This window comes from Crocodylus siamensis, chromosome 4, assembly GCF_052110815.1.
Source record: "Crocodylus siamensis isolate JL-2025a chromosome 4, ASM5211081v1, whole genome shotgun sequence".
In the NCBI taxonomy this organism is placed as follows: domain Eukaryota; kingdom Metazoa; phylum Chordata; order Crocodylia; family Crocodylidae; genus Crocodylus; species Crocodylus siamensis.
In genome coordinates this window covers 191060367-191083794 of record NC_143398.1, presented here as the reverse complement: position 1 = coordinate 191083794, position 23428 = coordinate 191060367, and the positions used below count along the sequence as shown (strand labels likewise).

The 23428-nt window shown below is 46.1% G+C and overlaps 1 protein-coding gene across 1 annotated transcript in view; it reads right to left on the bottom strand.

Annotated features, from left to right (window-relative positions):
* The window catches only part of HIBCH (3-hydroxyisobutyryl-CoA hydrolase), a 97864-nt gene extending 84689 nt beyond the window's left edge, over positions 1 to 13175 (bottom strand). Inside the window, exons 1-6 of the mRNA XM_090045238.1 lie at positions 13041 to 13175; positions 9623 to 9665; positions 7321 to 7461; positions 5099 to 5183; positions 3545 to 3625; positions 423 to 475 (exon numbers count right to left, since the gene is read on the bottom strand). Of these exons, the coding sequence (XP_089901364.1) occupies positions 423 to 475; positions 3545 to 3625; positions 5099 to 5183; positions 7321 to 7461; positions 9623 to 9665; positions 13041 to 13072 (435 nt within the window). The 5' untranslated portion in view covers positions 13073 to 13175. The remainder of the gene's footprint in view (positions 1 to 422; positions 476 to 3544; positions 3626 to 5098; positions 5184 to 7320; positions 7462 to 9622; positions 9666 to 13040) is intronic.
* Positions 13176 to 23428: the final 10253 nt, after the last annotated feature.

Here is a 23428-nt window from a genome sequence, read left to right as displayed (position 1 = left end):
GCTGCAGCTCCCCAACTGCCTCCGCCTCCTCCCCATCTGCTGCCCGGAGCAAGCGGGATGCTGGGGAAGCCAAGCAGGTCTACCAGCAGCTGCAGCCCCCCACAGAAGCTGCATGCTGGCTGAGCCAGGGCCTTCCTCCCACGAGTATGGGAGCAAGATGCAATACGGTATGTTGGCAGGGACTGTGTATAGTGAGCGCCTTGCTCCCACCCCTATGGGCAAAAGGGCTGGGTGGGGTACAATTAATAGGTAAGCACTACAGGCTGGATTAAAATGTCTGGCAGACCAGACCCAGCTCATGGGCCATATTTTGCCCGCCCTGCATTAAAGACCAACTCCATGAAGCTGTCACTTCTGCTTCACTCACAATTTTGTTACGTTATACTAAAGACAAACAAGGTTAACTAAGGTATGTTACTTACCCCTCCCATTGTAATACCGTCAATAAGGGCCACGTATGGTTTCTGACAAGTACCTATTAAAAAAGTAATAGTTACATATATATAATACACTACTACATTTTTGTAGAAAAAGCACTATTACATTTTGTAGAAAAAGAAGGAAAATTCCAGAAACTTATGAAATAAGATTATCACAAATATTTTCCTTCCCTGGCTGTAATTTCAACAGCTTAGTTATTTAGAACACAATGTGATATAATTATTTCATTCTGTAAACCAATATTTAGTTCTCACCACCCACAAATACAGGTACTTCAAGTAATTATTTCGTTATTTTTTAAAAATGGGAAGAATGTTCGATACTGACTTGCAGCAGTAAATCCCTAATAATTTCTAGAGGCACTCCTAGCATTAAGGGTGTGTCAAAAAACCAAAAAAACCAAAAAAAACCCCAACAACCCTTCATTAAAGAAGTCAATGTTTTTGTTTACAGTTTAAAACTCTAAAGTCCTACTTAAGTTACAAGAACTATAATGGTCTCCCTGGGTACTTGTACACATGACAGGGGCTTAATTCCCAAGGTTGCACTGTATGCCTCCTAAATGGAAACAATGGGTTTTTAATTCAAACCCACTGTTTCAATTTTTCTGTCACGTTATGACGAGGTTCGTTAGAGCCTACCTGAGGAGCTCCTGAGCTGCAGGGGGCCTCAGTCCTTCCTTCCAAGGTGGCACCCCCACCCCCAAGCCCGCCTGGGTGGGCAGCCAGTGGGCCAGGTGCTGCTGCAGCCAGCTTGAGATTGGGGAAGAGTCAGTATGGGCCAGGTGCTACCTCCAAGCTAGGACAGCACCCAGCCCGTGAGCCGCCCACCCAGGTGGCCTAAGGGAGTCTCACCGCCACAGAGGGAAGGACTGGAGCCCCCCACACCTCAAGGGCTGCTCAGCCCACCAGCAGCTCGCCTCCCCCCTTGTCTCCTCCAGCTGTGGGAGAGATGGGTAGGCTCCACTGGAGGGGAAAAAAAAAAGAGGATGGGACATGTGTACATGTTAATGGCCGCACTTTCTGGAGCAAGGGTAAGCCCCTTGCGGGGTTTGTGAACACAGGCGGAGAGCCCAACGAGCGAAGGGACTAACTTAGCGGGCCGGGCACGACTGGCACCCGACAGGCGCATACACCGTAAAACCCTTAATAAAGGGGCACTCAGATGGTGAATTCACTGCGGCAGCAGTAAGGCACCGAGCGGTCTCGCAGAGCCCTAAGGAGGAAACAGGGGAAAGAGCGGTGGACTCCGCTGAGGACTGGAGTGAGAGTCCAAGCTCAAGAGCTCCGGTTCGGTGCTGTGTTTGTGTTGTCTTTCTGTATTTTGTTGTGAATTAATCCGAGGGAGGAAGATCAGACTACGTGACAGACTCATAAACGACGGTCACGTTCCCGGTGGTACGGGCGAGGGTATAGGGGTGGCGGAGCCCGCATCAACGCGGGACCCTGAGAGGCAAGGAGTCTCATTCTTGGACTGACACGCGTCGGACAATACAACTGAACCAGATTACCATCAAAGTCGTGGCAGGCAAGTTGGACGCGTGAAACCCACAGGTGAGCGACCCCTAACCCCGGGAAGCAGTCCCCATTGTAAGGAGACCGTGCTTACCCCGGAGCCACGACCGCACAGTCACGTGTATAAGCACCCCCTTTGGTTAAAATATGCTCTTCCACATCAACTAATATGAAATAGCATTTAGATAACAAAAGAAATGGAATTGCACTTTAAATCTTATTGTGCTAAATGAACTCAAACATTAGGACACATGTTCCTATCACTGATAAATTTGTATCACTCATTGACAATGTTACATATATGTAACAAGAAGTGTTTTCACTACCCCATAATTTAAAAATATAAACACACACAAACCAACTCACTGAAGATTTGTTTTAAAGGAATGCTACCAGATTAGATTTAGCCCCCAAAAAATTGTAGGTTCTACAAGCACATGCTTTAAGAGTCACAATCAATAAAAACATGTGTATGTACTTTAAAGGCAAAACGAAGGGTTGGGGTTTTATAAAACCTTATAAATACTGTAATAAATATTACAGCATTTAGCAATTTTGTGTGAACTGGAAACTAGAAGCTAGTCTGTTCTCAAGACCCAAGGTGATAAAGGAGCAAGGCAGATGTTAAAGATACTGAATATAGATTGGAAAAAAAAAAAAAAAAAGAAACTTTTAGAAATACATATTTTAATAACAACCACTCTTTGGCAACGGTTCATTTATAACCTCTGCTGAAGCAGATCAATATCAAGATCATCCTTCTTTTAAGATAATAGAAACATTTTCATTGAGCACTACAGATAAACAGAAGGAAAATCCCGTTGTGCTGTAGAGCTAAAATAACCAGCATATTTATCATTGTTCCAATAGCAGTTGCTTTCACATACTTCAGAAGCACACATAAAACCCAATTAGTGTTTTATCATGCAATATGGCATCTCAGGGAGAAATTTATTCTGGACCCCAAGCAGTTAATTATTACTGACATTCCGAAGAGTGAGGTTTACTATGATTTAGATAGTTTATTATTGATAGCCAGATCCAATACTTTGTTAGTCTTGCTCAGCATTTTCCACAGCAATTTGGGGCAGCAGGGTCCACAGACTGATTATACAACTGAGGGGTATTTTCTTTAAATAATTTTAAATACGCTTTTTAATTTCAATGGAGCCCCCTTATTCTTATGTTATACAAGGTAAGTATATCAGTAACCATTATCTGATATACCTTTTTCTTGTTCTCCCTTCATTCGTTATATTTAATGAAGTATTTGCATAATCTCATTTATCTAGCACAAGTCATCTACAGACTAAGGATTCACTTCACGTACTACTGAAATGTCAAAGATAACCCCAGCATGAAATGAGGCAGTTGGTTAATAGTTTAAAACAGGAAGGTAAACTATAAAAATTACCAAAATTAGAATATGGCCAGAAGAATTACAATATTTAGATTCCTTATTTTCTTCCCCCCTCCCCTTAAGTTCTCTGCAGTATGTGCTAAGAGCCAGATATTTAAGGAACCGTTGTGAAAAATCATAACCCACAAATATGCTAGATTCATACTTTATGATCTACTAGCACACATACCGATGGCATTGTTCAGGATGTATTCCTCTCTGAAGAAATCTTGTACCAGCCTACCCCCAGCTTTTCCAGCATCTGAGATAGCTAATAAGATAAAAAAGCATTCAAATGTCTAGCAGAACAGCCCTCCAATACCACACAGTAATAGCAAGTAAGCCAGCATGTACTCTACAAGCTGGATTTTGATGTTCCTGGCAAGTGACCTGGTTTTTGCTGCACTCTAGTAGAGGAAATTGAGTCTCATGGCAATTACTGGTAAAACTTAAAAACTGATTTTACTGACTTATATATGAAAAAGAATAATATCATTATGCTACAGATTCTCTCTCTCTCTCCATCCCCATGTATTTCTTGTACAAGTGTGTTCCCTTGTCTTTGTCCAGCTCAGAGGAAAAAACTTTCCTGTGTTCAAAAGTCTCCCCCTACTGGCTGACAGTACCAGCAATTCAGTAAAATCTAACTGTCATTGTACAGCTTAAGTAGTTAAAACCATTTCTGCTAAAGATTTTCATTATGGGAAATGGGGAACCAGTGAGAGAGCAGAACACAGGGCACGTGTTAGAGGTGTGCTATGTGGCCAAGCAGACAAGTTGCTGCCTTTAACATCATCTAGCTCCTTCACAGGCCACATGACTTTGCTATTATGTTTAGAAACAGATCAGAGATCACAAAAAATGTGGGTATCTGTGGTCATGTCCATGAAAAAAAATAAAAATAAAAAGATTACACGCCTTATGATGAGTCATCACCATAAGGAAGTCAATTTTTCCCTCTCATTGCCTTCACTATTACGGTACTCAAATGGTACTGGAGGAGTCCTCAAAGTTAGATGCAATAAATGAGAGAACAGAGGCAATGAGATCTTACAAGGCACTGAAAAACGTGAAAAAAAACTAAACACAAAAAACCAAAAACCAGTGCTTTCCAGAAGAGAAAGCACATTAGTTTGACCAGACTCCCCAGAGCCTGTATAGATTGGGTCCTTCAGCAGGGCTTTTTGGTGCTTTTATCTAAAGCTGATTCAATCAGCTATTGGATAAAAATCACCAAAAAAACCCACCACTGAAGTGCCTGATCTATACAGATGTTGGAGAAGCCAGGTCAAACTAATGCAATGCCTCTCTGGGCATATGTTGCACTCAGCATGGGGGCACACCAAGCTAAAAGTAAAGCACTGTGTTCTTGGGTTTTTCTTCCACATCTGTAAGAAGCCATAAACAGTTTCCCTTCTTCAATCAGGCCTGTTTTCAGTCTTTAGTCAGCTACTTATATGCAAGTTAGCTTTTATTTCTGCATACACACCAAACTTTCAAGATAATTCAGCAAACTGCTAAATAAAGACATCAAATTACATTAAATCATTTAAAAAAAAACCCTGTAAAATAGCTCATGTCAAATATCCATGAATTAGGATCATTATTATACAACAGTAATTATTTAACCAAGTTTAATTAAAGGAAGCACATATTTAGAAGAAAAAATACAAATAATGAAGTAATTATCTACTAGTAGGAAAAAAAGCACACAAACAGGTTTTGAAGTGACCAACTTTCTTACCTCTGATATCACCACCAGCACAGAAAGCCTTTCCTCCAGTTCCCTTAATAAGGATTAGAAAGGTTTCAGGGTCTGCTTCCCATGTCTAAGGAAAAAGAAATATTCCCTAATATGTAAAAACAAAAACAACCTCCCTCCCGCCCCACAAAAAAAAAAAAAAAATTCTAGCACAATGAAAACCACTCTCAAACACTGTCCATCTATAATGGGGTTTTTGTTTTCTTTATCATCTTCTGGCAGAACAAACCAAATTTCAACCAAGCTCTACAAACATGCAATATCAACCCCTGAAAAATACACTCAGGGCAACCAAATCTCTCCACTGGGCATCATCTACTTCTGCAGGATCTGCGCATTCAGTTTTAAAAAATAGGTTTCTATCACTTCAAGTGAACTTCACAAAGTAAGCAAAACTGAAATTGAAATCCCTGCAGACAGATCTCTGAATTGCATCCCTACCATCAGAGGAACAGGGGAAGAGAGAAAGAGCATGCATAACAGCACATGGTCCCTTCCAAGTGGCTGGGAGAAAGGAAGGGCTGCCACTGTCCCCATTTTTGGATGGGGCACCCTCAAACAAGTGCCTTTGAAGGATCTCTTTGCCATGATACCTCATCACCACACCAGAACGTTGTATACATTTTAAGTGGTATTCCTGTGGCGGGCCTCTGGGAGACCAGGATCTTAAGGAAACAAGCAACAGGTATCAATCTGGCAGGAAGAATGTGTCTTAAGCAAGCCACAGATTTCAGCTGAGTAAGTATACTAAAGCAGACTTTTCTACAGGCTTGGGGTTGTTTTCCACTGATGTAATTTATATCAGCACAAATCCCTCCCCAGTACTGATGCAATTACATTAACATACAGGTGCCTCACTTCAGTACGATTTATTGCCCTTCTTGCAGGGGAATAAATTATAACAATTAAGAGGTGCACCAATACATCGGTCCATACCATATTGGCACCAATAAAAGGAAAATTGACATTACTGGCAATCAGCTTTTTTTTTGCTGATGTGACTGATAATGTTGCCACTAAATGCTGAGAACATGTGGGCAGCTGCAGCATGCACACAGCCAAGAATGCAGCCAAGCAGCTTGGAAAGCAGCAGCCAGCCTGTAAGTCTGTGGGGTGGGAAGTAGTGTGGGGGGGTGCAGACTGAGGCCTCTGTGGTGAAGGAGGGGAGTGGGGCTAAGGCTGGGGCAGGCTGGAGTCAAGGGCTTGTCTGGGGAGTGCAAGGCAAGGGTGGGCTGCCACTGCTCGCTCACTCAGGGGCTGCACCAGGCTGTGCTCAGGGTACAGGGAGGGACAGACAGCAGTAGCACGGGGAGGAAACCTACAGGGAGAGCAGAGCCAGGACCATAGCCCTCCCCACCCCCACTTGTCACCCTCCCAGCTCTGCTACCACTCACCCCATCCAGCCCTCTCTGCCTGGCCTGAGCGCAGCTACCAGGAAGAGCCCGGTGCAGCCCCCAAGCACGTGCACAGCAACAACCTGCCCTTGCCCTAAAAACAAAACTGGGGGGGCACATGCCCCCCATACCTCCCCCAGGAGTGCATGCAGCAGTAAGAACCACCCCATTCCTGCTGCCCCCAGACAAGCCGCCAGCTCAGTCCCATGCCCCCACCTCAGCTGGGCAATGCCTGCCTCTGCCCTATTCCTTTCCTCACAGCGGGGGGCCTCAATCTGCACCCCCCCACACACTCCTTCACCTCCGACAGACTAACCATCCAGACACTGCTCTACAAACTGCTGGGCTGCATATCAGCAATTGGATCAGTATTGGCTGATAAAGTTCGCCAATAATTGGTCATCAGTATCAGCCCCAAAAATCTTTATTGGCACACCCTGAATAGTAATAAGCAAATTTATATTAGAATATAACAATATTTATATAATTCAAGAAGCACAACTTACATGCTTAAGTGAAGCCCTAATGCTTTAGCTAGATATTAAAACAGGGGGATCACATTATTGCCATGTATGCAGCACTGTAGAGCATTTCACTGAAATACAGATAGTTGGGGGGAAGTGGAAGGGGAAAATCATCATGTAAGTAAATTTGTTTATATATAGGCTGCAGACCAGCATAGCACCTGACTTTAAGCATGAGTAGTCTCATTGAATTCAGTGTGGTTACTTATGTTCAAAGCCTGGTATGTGTACTTAATAACTGAATGTGTACTGAATAAAGAGGGGTAGTTAAAGTAAAGCCACTGACCTTTAACTGTGGATAAATCTGTTGAATCATGGGAAAACTTAATGCATTTAGAGTCTTTGGCCTATTCATAGTTATTACTCCAGCACATCCTTTCTTTTCCAGCAATACTTCATGCACAGAATCTGTGTGTTTGGACATACACTGTACATATGAAAAATGGAGACTGAATTATTACCATTTATGATTCATACTGAAATACCATACTGTGCAGAATATAATTACAGGAACATTCTCAAAATATACATTAATATCAGTTAATGCAGAATTCTAAGGTGTATAACAATCTCCCCACTTTAGCTTTCCCCTTCCAGCCCCCACTCAGGTTTTTTATAAACTAATTTATTTAAATTGTTTTAATATAATTCTTGAAACCATACTAAGTTTACATTTATATCAAGCCTACTACTCTGCAGAAATAATGGAACCAGCTTGTGGGCCATAATCTGAAAGGCATTTTCCACAGTACCTTTGGGGAATATACAATTTCATCTCAAGGTTTCATTGAAAATGCCATACTGAAAACATCTGCTTCAGCTATATTTGCTGCATAACACTATTCCCGGTTTTCCTTCTTGCAATTTGAAACAAACTGCCTTGTCTGTGAGCAACTTTGATGATGTTGTGCAAGAAATAATGATGTTTGTCCTTTGAATTCAAAGATGACTGTAACATCACTGGTTGGTTTGGTTTCTGTGAACATGGGAATGGCTGATCAGGCCAATTTGTACTTTGAACTGCCTATGGCACAGTGAGCAAAAGATGCCACTTTGGGTTGCTTGATCAACAGAAGATGTGTTGCTGTTGCGAGACTTATGCTATTTGCACTTCTGCTCTGCCTCAGGAGTTATTCTCCACTCACAGACAGTAGCTCTAATATGGATGAAGCTTCACCAGGTAGAACAATTATGAGCAAGATCTTCCCAAGGCTTCAGGTCAATGTTAAAATGTTTCAAGGATGCTTGCTAACTAGCTGCGTTTTGATGGCAAACCCAACACCAGCTTCATGTTGCTCTTCTTTACTATGGCCACTCCAGGTGTAGCTGGCTCCTTTTACAGTTAGTTGTCCTACTTCAGCTGTGTGAATTTCACTCAGGGCCACTATCTGAATCTGGCCAGTTCTCTACCAACTAAAGCTGTTCTCTTTGGTCTATCTGCTATTGTATAGACCACTAGCATGCGTGCATTCCAAGCACCAATGGTGAGTGGTTTTACCTTTGTCTTTTGGTGTGGTTGTCAACTGCTATAGTAGGATCCCAATTCGGATGCTGATCAGAGTTAAGGTGAAGCAGATAATGTTTAGGGCACTTTTTCTAGACCCTTCCTCATGCTAGAGGTGAGTAGTGATCCAAGGGGCTGCCAAATTCCACTGCTGCTTTGGTCCAGTGAAAAGCAACCCTATGCCCTGAGCCGTCTGTGTGCAGGTCTGCAGCTACAACTCCCAGGGTATCCACACCTACTGCTTTGCTGCTTGTCCATTGCCACAGGACTTAAGTGTGTCTATGTAGTCAATATAGTGATGTCATGACTTGCATGTGAGTTGGATTTGAGGGAAAACTGCACAGAGTCACCCTCACTCTTGTTCAGGCCTTTCTGAATCGGGGTCAGGTCTTCTAGTCTTTTCCTGCAAATCAGTGGGGGCTGGGGATTTAGGGCACCCCAGATTTGCCTTTCCCCGGGGTTTGGCCCTGGTGGCACTTTCTAGGGCAGGAGCAGGCAAAGTCTGGCCCATGGGCCAGATCGGACCTGCGGCAGACTCTATTTCCCATCAGCCCTTGTCCATATCATTGTAGCAGCGTTCATGGAGATCCGAGGAGCCATGGTTTCCATGAAGACCAGCCCCAGCAGCACTGGCTGGATGGGGAGCTGCTCCAGGGATAGGGCTGAGATCTTGTGCCAGTGACAGCCTGGTCCAGAGCCAAGGTAGAGCTGCAATCTACTGCCCACATACCCTGGGCAGCAGATCAGGGAAGTCACCTAGATACCAGACAAGTAAGCAGGCAAGAACTGACTGGCAGAGAGCAGCAGTCCACACCATAGTTATCAGGGCCCGCTACAGAAGCATTAACTAGAAACCATGTGATGCAAATGTAGTGAACAGTGAGAATCTATTACGCTATTAATCTATGAAATACTGCAAGAAGAGTTTGTAGTAAACATCAGACTATACTGAACTGGAAACACTGCACCTAAACATTAAAAGTCTTCATAATCTAGCACCATCAAGGCTGGACAGTTCATTGAAAGACTATTTTTTCTCACCCCAGGAAGCCATTGTTGCAAATCAGCTCCTAGCTGTACTTACCAAGTGCTGTAGTATTATTTGTAACCTGTGGAATGATTTCAGCCTGAAACAAAAATAACCAGGTTCAATGTTTCAAATGTAGATTACACCAAGCTTTATTAAAAATATGTCTAGATACATATACTTAATCAGGCCAATGTACCCTTTGCTCAATTTTTGTGCTGTTCAGTAACTGTATTGCTAAAATTGCACTTTCTATAGGAAATAACATCAATAGTGTACAGAGGTCCTCTTTAAAATCAGGAAAAGCCATCCTAAAAAAATCAGGAAAATGGACTGTAACAGGCTTTCTTCAGCATATTGAAATATAGCAGTATCTTCTTTTTATGTTTGAAACAATAGTAATAAATCATAGAATCATAAAAAATTAGGGTTGGAAGGGACCTCAGGAGGTCATCTTGTCCAAGCCCCTTCTCAAAGCAGGACCACCCCCAACTGCTATATTTACTCAAATATTTACTGTAATACTGTATTTACTGCAGAGAAGCAGTAGAATGGGGGGGAGGGTGGGGAGGAGGCTGCCATGGATCTGATTCTGGCACCCACCCAGGTTCAGGGTCAAAGTCAGAGCCACAACAGCTACCTGCTCCCACCCTCCACTTTGTATGCAAATATAAAATGTAGACTTTCCTCCCCCACCATGACTGGGGGGAGCCTCGTCTACATTCCAGTAAATTTGGTATACCATCCCAGCCAAGGCTTTGTCTACCCAGGTCTTAAAAACCTCTAAGAATGGAGATTCCACAGTCTCTCAGGGTAACTTGTTCCAGTGTTTTACTAATTTCCTAGCAAGAAAGATTTTCTCGATATCTAATCCAAGCTTTCCTTGCTAGAACTCAAGACCACTCCTTGTTCTATTATCTGCCACAACCTAGAACAGTCTAGCTCCAGCTTCTTCATAACCACCTGTGGCAGGGCACCATCAGTGCCTGACACTTTAAGGGCCTGAATAGGCAGCAGAGCAACCTGCAGGTGACTGGATTCCCAATCAGGAGAGTCACATGGCCAGCAGGAGGCCACCTGATGGGAAGGAAGGCCTAGCTGCTAGGGGATAAGAGCAGGCTCTGAGCAATTGAGCCAGGAGTTGTTATAAGCAGCCAGAGGGAGAACATCACTCAGCTGGAACTGCTGCTCTCAGAACACCTGGAGGTAAAAGGCAAGAACTATGGGGATGGAGAAGGTTCCTGGAGAATGACTTAAAACTACACCCTGCTGGGGTTGGATGGTGTGGTGGGGCTGCTTGTGGCAGGGCACCTTCCAGGAAATGCCCTTCTCTAGGGAGGCACAGGTGTGGCAAGTATGGGATGCCAAAAAGCCTCAGCCCTTGCTACTCCTGTGGGTATCCAGGGGAGGGGAAAGGCTAGGGGAACACACCCTGACAGAAAAGCACAAGGGCCTAGGCTCACTGAGTGGGACCCAGGCTTGTCTATACACCTGAGGACTGATTAGGCTGTAGGCCAAGAATGGGGGTCCAGGCACATCTGCAAACACCTGAGGCCTGTGGGGGATAAGGCCCTATGGCCACAGTGAGGGGGCGGAGTAGTGGCTGGAGGCTGTGTAGAATACAGCCTTATGGGGCCTGAAGGACTGCACATGAGTCAACCAGAATAGCCACAGTTAAGGGTCTAGTGATGGGGTGTGAGTTGAGAACCAGTTAAGGGCTCAGGGTGGTAACAGTGGAATTAGATGTCATCTGTGAGGCATGGGATGCAGTATAAGAGGAAGCTTAGAGCTGGGTATAATGCCCTAGGCACTGGGGCATTTAAATAGGCAGCCTCTCACACTGTTACATCGGTAATTATTATATCAAGGCATGGCAGGGGGAGTAGGGCAGACTGTTCTAGACATATGGGCACGGCAGCACTCTGACCAGCCTCAAGATATCCTGCCATGCTTCAAATAGCTGAAGGCTGTTATTAAATCCTCCCTCGATGTTCTCTTCTCCAAGCTAAATAAGCCCAGTTCCTCCAACCTCTCCTAGTGAACTGGTTTCAAGGAATGGGAGGGGAGGGGAGGGGGGCACAACACACACAAAGGAAACCCAACTAACACAAATGCAAATGAGCCACTGCCAATTCTGAAATGGCTAAAACAAATTTAGAAGAAAGTTAAGACAAAGGAAGAAGGGCTGCCTATAATCAGCTAGCTTAGGACTCTTCTTATCTAATATTTAGGGGTGTTCCTAACATGAGGATATGACTTTAAAGCCTTATGGCATATCTTGTAGACTCTGAAGTTTATTTCAGTTTTTCAACTGCCCTTCTCAAAAACTTCTTCCAGTTGAAGAAACTTACAAGGCATCGCATTTGCTATTGTATCACAGGTACATATGTAGAATAACTCCACTGAAATCCTAAAGACTTATTCAAGATTTACTCCAGCACACCTGAACAAAGACTAAGATCTATCCATATGTAATTGCTTATAACCTCTGCTACAAACCCCATGTCACTTGTGCCGGCAGACAAGGAACTGACTTTGCTGGGTTCTGACTTTAAGGTACTGGAACTTTGCTTCTTTTTAAACTGCCAAATGATGAGTGACACTTAGCCAGATGCATGCTTAAGTAGATTTCACAATTACAAGTATATCAGTCAAGTATGATGCTAGTTTATGCTGCCTCCCAAGCTTTAGCCTCAACACTAGTCTAACCTTTCCATAGGTAAGGTTTCTTAGTAGAAAGAACACACAACCACAGGTGACTCAGGCTAAAGGCATCTTGTGCAAGGAGGGGGTGGGAGCAGTACAAGAGGTAAGGGGCATTTAGAGTTCTCTAAACAAGCTGCTTTCATATGCAACCCTCTAGCACAGTGTTTCTCAACCTGTGGGTCACAAGAAAAATGAAAGGGTTGTGAACCAGCTTTAAAAATAGATCAGCAAGCTTTAAATGTGGGGAAACTGGTCTCTCTTGCTGGCGTGCAGGGGGCTGCCTGGGGCCTCACAGTAGGAGCACTGGGTCTGAAGTGAGGGGCACTGGGGCAGGACTAGCCACTGATGCATACAAATAGGACCTGGTACAAAACTAGTTGAGAACCAGTGCTTTAGAGTACTGCACAATCAGGTCTGGTGGGGGGCCTTGAGCTCCTGCTGGGGAACAGGAGAGGGGCACCAGGTCGCATCTGGTCACGACAGGAAACCCGGAGATGTCCAAGGTGGTTCCGAGCCCACCGCAGTGCGAGGCCTGCTTCAGTTTCTGACTGAGACCGACGGGGAGAGGCGGGTGCATCTCGCTCCTACAACGGGCGACAGCCGCTGCTCTGCTGGGCAACGGCGTCACCACTCTGGCCGTGGGCCCGACCCGCGCCGCCCTTCGCTGCACCCGCAGCCAGCGGGGGGACGAAGCCCCAAGGGAAGCCCCCTCTCGGCTCGCGCCCAAGCGCTGGTCCGCTCCCCGCCCCAGCCCGGCCACACAAGGCACCTGGGGAGCTGCCGAGCCACCTGAGGCACCATCCCGCCCAGCGCAACCAGATCGCGTCACCGTCGCGCGACTCCAGGAGACAGGAACGACTAACGCGCGGAGCGGAAGTACACGTCGCCTTTGGCCGCGCGCAGGCATGCGCCTCAGGATGTGTCGGCCCCCCCTCCTCCCATTGGCTGTGGGACCGGAGCGCCCGCCCGCGGGGCGGAGAGGGGAGGGGTCGGAACAGTCACTGCCCCGTGCGGTGACGTCAGCGCAACGAGGTCTTGCACCAGGCGGGGGCGCTCGGGGGTTTCCGGTGAGCTGAGCTCCCCGGTGTAAAGCGCGCGCCTGCGCTGCGGCGCGTGGGGCTTGGTTTGTGTGAGCCTTTGTCTCACAGCTCGGGGCTGGCTTCTCTGGGCAGCCCGGGCTCCCAGCGCCCCGAGCGATTCCCGTGCGTGACCGCTGCGTGCACACTGTGGAGGCGGGAGTGGGGTACAGATTGGCCATGATGTTTACAAATGGGTCCTAGTGCAGAAAAGAACCACTGATCTAGCCTAGTCCAACCCCATGCCTGAGGCAGGATCATCCCTGTCCAGACCATCCCATACAAACCAGAATCCAAACCCTGCATGTAGGGACCCACCAAATAAATGGTGGAAGTGGGGTCAGCTGTGATTCTTTTAATCTTGCATGTTCTCCTCCCTGCTGACTGGTGGAGAGACCCTGCTTGTCGCTTGCTCCTGATCAGAGAGGCAAAAATTGTGGCTTTAAATACGGACCGTTTTTGCCTCCGGCCACTGATTGGCCAAGGGGCCCGGGCAGCCCTGCTGTTTGCTGCTGGCTAGCATAGAGGCAAAAACGGTGCCATGTTTAAAACAGCAGTTCTAGCTTCCCTGCTGATCAGGAGGGACCAGCAAGGTCATCCGCTAATCAGCAACAAGGAGGGGAGGAGTGATGTGCACACGGGAACATGCAAGATTAAAGGAGCTGCTGCACACTCAACACCCTAACCTGCCACAAGTAAAGAAGGGGAACCCTGGCACCCAGCATCCTGCTTCCATGAAATGTTGGCAGTATATGCTCAGATCCCATTCCTGAATGTCACTGCCTGGCAATGGGTGTGCTTGCAACCATGCTTCAGGAAGCCTGGGGGGTGAGTGAACTGTGGCTCTTCTGGTTTCTCTTGTTTCCTAAGCATAAGTGCCGTAACCTTCAATAGCCAGCAAGTGACCAAAGTCTGCAGTGTGCTTGCCTGACTTGTGGAGAGGAAGGATGTGCTTGGACCCCTGCTTTTTTGTTCCTGGAGGGGGGGAGGAGGGCATAACAAGGGGCCACAGTTGAGTAGGGAGTGGGGACACAGCTGGTTGTTAGATTTCACTGAATGAAAAAGGTAGCTTATTGATTAAAAAGTGTCAACAGAAGAGTTCTTGTTACATACCAAAGCAGCTAATTGTGGCACTGGGGTGGGAGGGTGAAAAGCAGTACACTGTGGGATGCCAGGAGGATTGATGAGACCCATGTCACAGAATGCTTGGTGTTGACACACAACACTAAACCAGTACACAGCAGGCCAGCTAAAAATATAACTTTATTTTTCCAATAGACTTTTGAACAATTCCATGCATAAGCCTTTAAATCAGTTTAGCAACCTTGTATGTCCGTCTGCTTCAGGTTAACCATGTTTAACAGTGTTTTGTGCGCCCATGTCCTGAGAAGCACAGCCTGCATACTCTTACTCTTGCTTTGCATATGGCAAATCCTAGAAATGAGGCAATGAAGCCACGTTAGAGCAGCCCTGAGCACATGCCAGTAAGTACCTCTGAGATAGACAGCCTGGGAGTGACTTTTGGCACACACACACACCACCTCTCTGAAGGAGCTCTGTTGCCTTGTGCCTGAGATTTGGTGCATGTGAAATGATGCAACTGAAGGAGGCTTATACCAGGCTGTGTAGACAAGTTCATAAAGAGCTTGAATATTGCCCTAACAAAAGGCAGGCAGACAACTTAGTAAACCAACTGTACAAGTTGGATCCTGTGATAACAGCTAATAAAAAATTGCCCTTTAACACACACAATAAATAATGTAGGCCTTTTTATTTTCCCCAATGCAGGAATTCTGTGCTCTTCTGATCCATGATGTTATGATGCCCTGTAGCTGTTCAGTACAACAAAAGGCATGAATTTCTTAGTGTCCACACACATTTTACAATATTAAAGCATTTCTTATTTTAATAATCACTTTCAACCTTTGTGCAGTTCTGGAGCATGTAGAGTAAGAGATGAACACCAGCATTATGATAACACTTAGCATTATAAGGAGATAGAGAAACATTTGAAAGGGGTAAGAGAGACTGTGGAGGAAGTGAAAACAGAATACAGTAATGGGATTTCTTCTGCATCTCAGTGTAAGCTGCTTGTTCCTGAGCATACTGCCTTGATCCAAATACATATATAAACCTTACTGTAAAATTTGTCTTCTAATACAAAATGCCATCTTTTACCACATAAGTTCCACCTATTTTCCCAAGACCAGCTGGTGAAAATCGGGGTCTGCATTATATGCAAGAAAAAAATGGATCCCCCAGGTCCAGAAAGTTGGTAGCAGGGGAGTGTTGGCAGTATTGATTGCCATGGATCTAGAAGCTCCTACACTGCCAAACTTCTAAACCTGTGGAAATCCCCTACCCGGGTTGAATTACATGGCTCCCACCTGCTGGCCTGGCCCAGAGCCAGAACATGTGGTCAGAGTCAGCACATGGCCCCAGACCCAGCGTGCCAGGTTGGTCCATGGGCCCCATCCGGCATGCAGGGCTGGCAACAAACTTGAAGGCAGGCTCCCTAGGTGCTGCTACTCAGTTACAAGGAAGGGCCATCTTTTTTTAAAATTTAATCTACCATTCCAAAAGAAGGTGCTGTATGCAGGGATGTGCTGTAAAAATACTGTACCAACTTTCAGAAACACTAATGGAGAAGTCCCCAGATGTCAGCTTTGTTTCATCTCTGGAAATGAGTCATCTTCTACCTGTAAGGGTACCATCTGTACTGGCATTTCCACTGCAGCAATTTGCTTTGAACATTTTAAATTCCAATTTAAAAATGTTCTATGCTTAATTAACATAATAAGAGAAGAGGAAGTATATTTTTGTATTACAGAATGTAAAAAAAATTCAGGCTCCAATCGGGCAACTTGTTATACAAAGGTAGTCTGCAAAACTCATATGGAATCAGCTGCAGGATCAGAATCTAATTTAACCCATAATTAATGAGTAATAAAAATAAAGAATAATAATCTTATCTTGGATGCATAAGAAAATGGTATACTGCCTCTCTTTACAACACAGTCAAAAATAGGCCCAAACTGACCCCAAAGGACAGATCTGAACGCCTTCAGACTGTAGAGGTACTCAAAATCCCAGATCCATATTTTAAAAATGATTAATTTCTGTAATGAGCTGAACCTAAATCTTAGATTCGAAAATATCTACATGACTAGTGAGTTTTGTATCTAGCTACTATTTTCCATTTACATGACATCTTTCATCTCAGAGTTTCTATGTACTAAATAAGCCAGCATGAATGTGGACAAATTAGAGAGAGTCCAGTGGAGGGTGATAAAAATGGTGAGGGGGTGGGGGACATAACTTATGAGAGAAGATTGGGGGAACTGGGCTTATTTACAGAAGAGAAGACTGAGAGAGAACTTAATAGCAGTCTTCAATGACCTAAAGAGGAGCTAGGCTATTTTCAGTGGTGGCAGATGACAGAACAAGGAGCAATGGTCTCAAGTTGCAACAAGGGAAATTTAGTTGGATATTAGAAAGAATTTTCTCATTAGTGTTAGAAATGGAGTATTGTTAGAAATGCACAGCTTGCATCTCGCACCTGATAAGAAAGAAACACTGCCAAGGACTTTTTTCCTTGGCCAGCCTTGCCACAGTTTTTCTTAAATTGCAGACTCTCCCCCAGCTTCTCCCTAGCCTTTCTCATGCAGATTACAGAAGCTGGAATTCAACTGACTGTGTCCTTGAAAGGGGGGGGGGGTTTAAACTCTTGGTGACCTATAGTATTCTCTGAGCATGCTTAATTAGCTGATGCATATTTACCTCTCCACCCTGCATACTTAAGTAGTTAATTATAATATACATGCGATATATGTAGTGTTGTAACCACATGTATGCTTGTATGAAACGGAAATGAGCTGTAAGAGTTCCTGTTTCTGCACACGTGCCCAGGAGGAAAAAGATAAATACAGCCTGCAAAATTCCTTAGTGGGTTCAGAGTAATCTGAGTTTTTGACTCTGCTCTGACCCTATTTGCAAATACACCTTTTGTGCCACCTAATGTATGTGTGTCTGTGATACTTTGCGAGCCTCCAAGAAACGGACCGCAATTTTTTGCGTCAAATTTGGCGAGCCAGCCAGGAGTTTCTTGGACTACCCCGGAATTCAGTGACAAGATCGTCTCTGCCACCACGGGGAGTGCGCACCGAGCCGCCTTTTTGGGCTCGCCCAGGGGGCTTGAGACGTGAGTCAGGATATCCGGGAAGTTAAAGGCTCCTGTACAAAATTTTTGGTTTCTAAGGACGCCAGACACACATTCCGGCATTCTGATCGAGATCTCTGGGGTATCTGAGTGAGTATATGAATTCCCTTGCCCAATTTGGTCTGGATCCGGGAACAAAGGCGCGTTCGATTTGGTTAAATACTGGGAAATCTTCGGCCTGGTTTTTTGTTGCGAACCATCTGTAACTAGGATCTTTTGGTATTTGGTGTGCGTTGGGTGCACTTTTGTGGGCAATGGGTGCGGGTCGCTCCCGTGTAGAAAACTCGGATACGCCTTTAAGTTATATATTACAAAACTTCAGTAAATTTGGAAAGCAGGCAGATTATGGAGTGAAGATGAAAAAGGGTGATTTAATTAAGTTTTGTCAACTCGAGTGGCCAACATTTGGGGTCCACTGGACCCCAAAAGGATCCTTTGTAGTAAAAAAAGTGATAGCTATCCATGAAATAGTTATGCAGAATGGATATTAGAATCAATTTCCTTATATCGATTGTTGGTTGTGGGTGGTTCAAAATCAGCCACCTTGGATTAAGAAATGCTTAGTAAAGTCTCATGTGATGGTTGTTAAAGGAAAGACTCGAGGAGGACCACCTGTACTCCCTGAGTCTAATGAGGGGGGGAATTCTGAATTGGCTGAGTATCGGACCCGCTCTCCGGTCACCCTGTCAGGTAGCGAGGATGAATCAGACACCTCCTCAGGATCCAGTCCCTCTGCACCACCGCTCCCTCCCTCAGGGAAACCACCACCAGCGTATCAAAGCATACCTAATGATTCAGAGCGTGAGCCTCAGCCAAGTGCCCCATCTGAATCAGGGAATAAGGGCTATTATTTGCGCAAGACTGTAGAATCACAGCCGGTGCTGAATTGCCCAATGCGAGAGGTTATCGGAGAGGGGGGCAATGCAACTTTTGTCTACACCCCATTTAGTACTTCAGATTTATTTAACTGGAAGAATCAGAACCCCTCTTTTTGTGAAGACCCTGAAAAGATGAGGGACCTGTTTCGATCTATTGGGCAAACCCATCGACCCACTTGGGCTGATGTCCAGATGATGCTTTAAACCCTCCTGACCCTGGAGGAGAGGAGATTAGTGTTGGGGACGGCAGAGCGCATTGCAGCAGCCAGGGTAGAAGCGGAGGGAGCTGCTGGTCGTACCTTGCGTGATACCTGCCCTGTTGAGGAACCGAGGTGGGATCATCATACTGCAGAAGGAAGAGAGCTGAGTGCACAGTATCTGGGGATTATAGTGGAAGCAATGGGGAAGGCAGTGCCTCGGGTTACTAATCTGTCTAAATTGTATGAAGTGAGACAGGGAAGAGAAGAGGATCCCTCAGCTTTCCTCGGGAGGCTGTATGAGGCGTTCCGCAGGTTTTCGGACCTAGATCCAGAAGCCCAGATAATCAACGCATGGTAAATCTTATGTTTATTGGTCAGTCCGCTGCTGATATTCGTAAGAAGTTGCAGAAAGCTGAGGGAGGTGCTGGGAAACCGATTTCAGAGCTGGTGGAAATTGCATATAAGGTATATGGGAATCGTGAGCATATGCAGGAGCACAAGGAGGATAAAAAGGCTCAGCGACAGATGGCAGCACTGGCAGCTGCTATAACTGGAGGTAACCCTGGAAAGGCTGGGATGCAGAAAGGGAAAGGAGAAAGAGTGGGAGCAGACGTTTGTGCTTACTGCAGGGAGAAAGGACACTGGAAGAGGGAATGCCCAAAGTTAAAGGAGAAGAGAGAGGGTGAACCAAGAGGTCACCTCATGCGGGCAGAGGAAAAGGGTGAGGACACAGAATGAAGGGGACGGGGATCTAAGACCACTACCCTTCGGGTTGGAGCCTGAGAAGATCCCATGGTAACCATTAGGGTTGGTGGCAAAAACTTTGAAGCCTTGGTGGATACTGGGGCTACATTTTCAATGATTCCAGAAACCCCCCCCGTGCAGGAACTAGTGAACAGCTTGTACTTGTGGAAGGGATTGAGGGAACGCAATCCCGACTCCCTGTTTGTAAGCCACTTCTCACCAAAGTGGGGGACCATTTGCTTGAGCACTCCTTTGTATATTCTCCAAGTTGCCCGGTTGCCCTACTTGGGCGGGACCTACTCACAAAATTGCAAGCTGAGATATTTTTCAGAGACAACCAGATGGTGGTCCAGCTACCTGTCAAGCAGAGCTCGAACTATCAGATGGCTCTCCTGGAGGATCGACGCCCTGTAGTAAGTTCTGAAGATCACATGACTGAAGTAGAACCCCTGCGCGAGCTAAGTCGGTCTCCCTGGTAAGGATCATACTCAAGGATGGGGAGGGGCCCGTTCGGGTAAAGCAGTATCCACTCAGCCGAGCGGCCAGAGCTGGACTCAAGCCGTTAATAGAGAAATACAAGAGGTGCGGATGGCTAGTGCAAGGGTCCTCACTATATAATACCCCCATTCTTGGAGTGCCGAAGGCAGATGGGGTCTCATATAGACTGGTCCAAGATCTGCGAGCAGTAAATAAGAAGGTCCTTTCAGACCATCCTGTAGTCCCGAACCCACACACGATTTTGACACAAGTACCGGGGGAAGCTGAAATATTTTCAGTGCTAGATTTGAAAGATGCTTTCTTCTCCATTCCCCTTCACCGAGAGAGTCAAAAATTGTTTGCTTTTGAATGGGAGGATCCAGATACTTTCCATAAAGCCCAACTCATGTGGACAGTTCTTCCACAAGGATTCATAGGAGCCCCCCATATTTTCGGACTTGCCCTTCAGAAGGACTTGGAGGAGTGGAAGGGATCACACCCCGCAGTGACTCTCCTCCAGTATGTGGATGACCAAGCCCAAATTTGCAACTCTGTGAGGAAGCCACCAGGTCACTGCTAAACACTCTAGGGGAAAAAGGATATAAAGTCTCTAGAGAGAAAGCCCAAATATGTCAGCCTCAAGTTACATTTTTGGGATATAAGCTCTCAAAAGGAGTCAGAGCCCTGAGTGCAGATCGCATACAGGCAATCCAAGGTCTAACCTCACCTAAGTCACCCAAGGAGCTGCGGGCATTCCTAGGGCTAACTGGGTTCTGTCAACTATGGATACCAGATTATGGTGGAAAGGCTAGACCACTGTATGACTCACTGACTAAGGAGAGTCTCACTAAATGGAAATGGAATAAAGAAATGCAGCATGCCTTTGATCTGCTTAAGGCAGCATTAACCCAGCCCCCTGCCCTGGCCATCCCAAATAGCAAAAAGCCATATCGACTGTATGTTCACGAGAATCGAGGGGTCGCATCAGGGGTGCTGACACAGCCATCAGGCCCAACCTGGAGACCCGTGGGATATTACTCAAAGGTTCTAGATCTGGTTGCACTCGGGTGGCCAGCCTGTCTTCGGGCTGTGGCAGCCACAGCAGTGGTTGTTGAAGAAGCCCAGAAGATAGTCATGGGTGCGGATATGGAAATACACACCACACATGGAGTTCCCCAGATTCTAGGGATTGAGGGAGGAAAGTTTCTCAACCCCTCCAGACAATCACGGTATGAAATATTTTTGCTCTCTAATCCAGGACTTACTTTCAAACATACTACAGCCTTGAACCCTGCAACCTTGCTGCCGGAGCCAGGGAAACCGACGCATGACTGCCTTGAGGTCCTGAATCAAACCACACAGGTGCAGCCTGATCTTGCTGAGGACCCAATTGAAGACCCAGATGCCGAATACTTCGTAGACAGCTCCAGCTCTGTCATCGATGGAAAAAGACGAACAGGATGTGCAGTGGTAACCTTGGATAAGGTAGTATGGAGGGAGTCATTGCCGAGCTCATGGTCGGCACAGGCCGCGGAACTCACTGCGCTCACCCGAGCATTACAGCTGGGGACAGGCCAGTGGGTTAATGTATACACTGATTCTCGCTATGCTTTTTCTACGGTCCATGCGCATGGACTATTGTGGAAAGAAAGGGGTTTCATTACGGCTTCTGGGAATAAAATTGTTAACGGCCCTCAGATTATCAAGCTACTAGAGGCACTCCACCAGCCTAAAGAGGTAGCAGTCATTCATGTGCGGGCCTATGGGAAGGCTGCTGAGGAAAAGCATAAGTTTGGAAACGCAAAGGCTGATGCAGCAGCAAAGGAAGCTGTATTTATTGGTGGAGAAGCGGAGGAAGTATCCAGGCAGGCCTTGTCCCATCCCATATGGCCATACGTCCGGGATTTAGTCCCGCAGTATTCCCCTGAAGAAGATAAATTTGCACAGAAAGCTTGCGCAAAAAAGAACTCCCGGGGTGGTGGATAGTACCGGGAGGTAAGGTCATGATACCCAGGCCATTGCTTCGGGAGGTGCTGCAACAGCTCCATGCAAGAACCCATATGGGAGGCTTGGCTATGGGTGATCTAGTGATCCGCCAAGCAGTAGCCCCAGGGCTATATGTAGACGCTCAGCGTATTGCTACCAGGTGCATCACATGCCAGAAAGTAAACCCTTGAAGAAAACCCCCTGTGCCAATGGGAGGTAGACCCTAGGCAGCGTACCCTGGACAAGCATGGCAGATTGATTTTGCCGAGCTCCCACGGTCCGGACATCATGGGTTTTTACTTGTCATGGTAGACCAGCTCTCTGGTTGGGTCGAGGCATGGCCCACCAGGACTGCCACTGCGGCTATAGTAGTGAAGTATTTGTTGCAGGAGATCATTCCCCGGTATTCTCTGCCTGAATCCATCGAGTCGGATCAAGGACAACACTTTGTGGGAAAGGTAGTTCAAGAAGTCGCACAAGCTCTCAAGATCACTTGGAAACTACACACATCATGGAGACCACAGAGTTCAGGACAAGTGGAACGCATGAATAGGACCTTAAAGACTCTACTCACCAAAATCTGTATTGAAGCACGCCTTAAGTGGCCTCAAGCATTGCCGCTAGCTCTTACTTGCATTCGAAACACTCCCCGACGGGGCCTTAAATTAACCCCATATGAAATTATGTTTGGCAAACCCCCTCGAGACTTACCCCCTGGGATGTGAGAAAATGTAACTTTTGAATTAGGTAATAGCGAGCTTCATATGTATGTTATTGCTTTGCAGTCTGTCTTGTCTTCTCTTCACAGGTATGCAGCCTCCTTTCAGCGTCTGCCTTTAGACGTACCGGTACATGACTTCTGCCTGGGAGACTGGGTCTTGGTGCAGCGAGAGAAAAAGGAACCTTTGACTGAGAGGTGGAGTGGCCCTTTCCAGGTACTTCTAACAACCCACACCGCTGTAAAGATTGCTGGCCATGACCGTTGGATACACCATACCCGTGTGAAACGACATCCACGAGCATCAGAGGACACCAACTCCCAGGACAGACTCACTCCGGAAGCTGAGTTGTCCTCGGAACAAGAAGCCAGCAAGTGGAGCTGTGAACCTACTGGTGATCTCCGAGTGCGCCTTAATCGGCTTAAGATGGCTTAATAAAAGTTCAGAAAATTAGACAAGAAAGTAACAAGAAAAAGTTTAGGCTGTATTTGGTCTCAAGAAAGGGAGAATATGGTGGGAATCTTAATATGCCTTGTTGTTATCTATGTAGTCAGAGAAGCAGGATTGAGCAGCCCTAGCCACCAGCCTATATCCCTGCTTCCCCCAATTGCTCCCCCAGGGACAAATTTGTATGTTGACATGATGGAAAGAATTGCAGGTACCTTCAATCTTACCAACTGCTGGGCCTGTGGGGGACTCTGAGAGGCCGGAGAACAGTGGCCTTGGAGGGCTTTTCCTTTGGCCCCAAAATGGTTGGTAAGTGATAAGGCGGATGTTAAGAGTACTGGTCAAGAATGGGATGAGAACCGCAGCTGGGATCTTTCCCAAGTGGCATTAGGAGAGTACTGTATTAGCAAT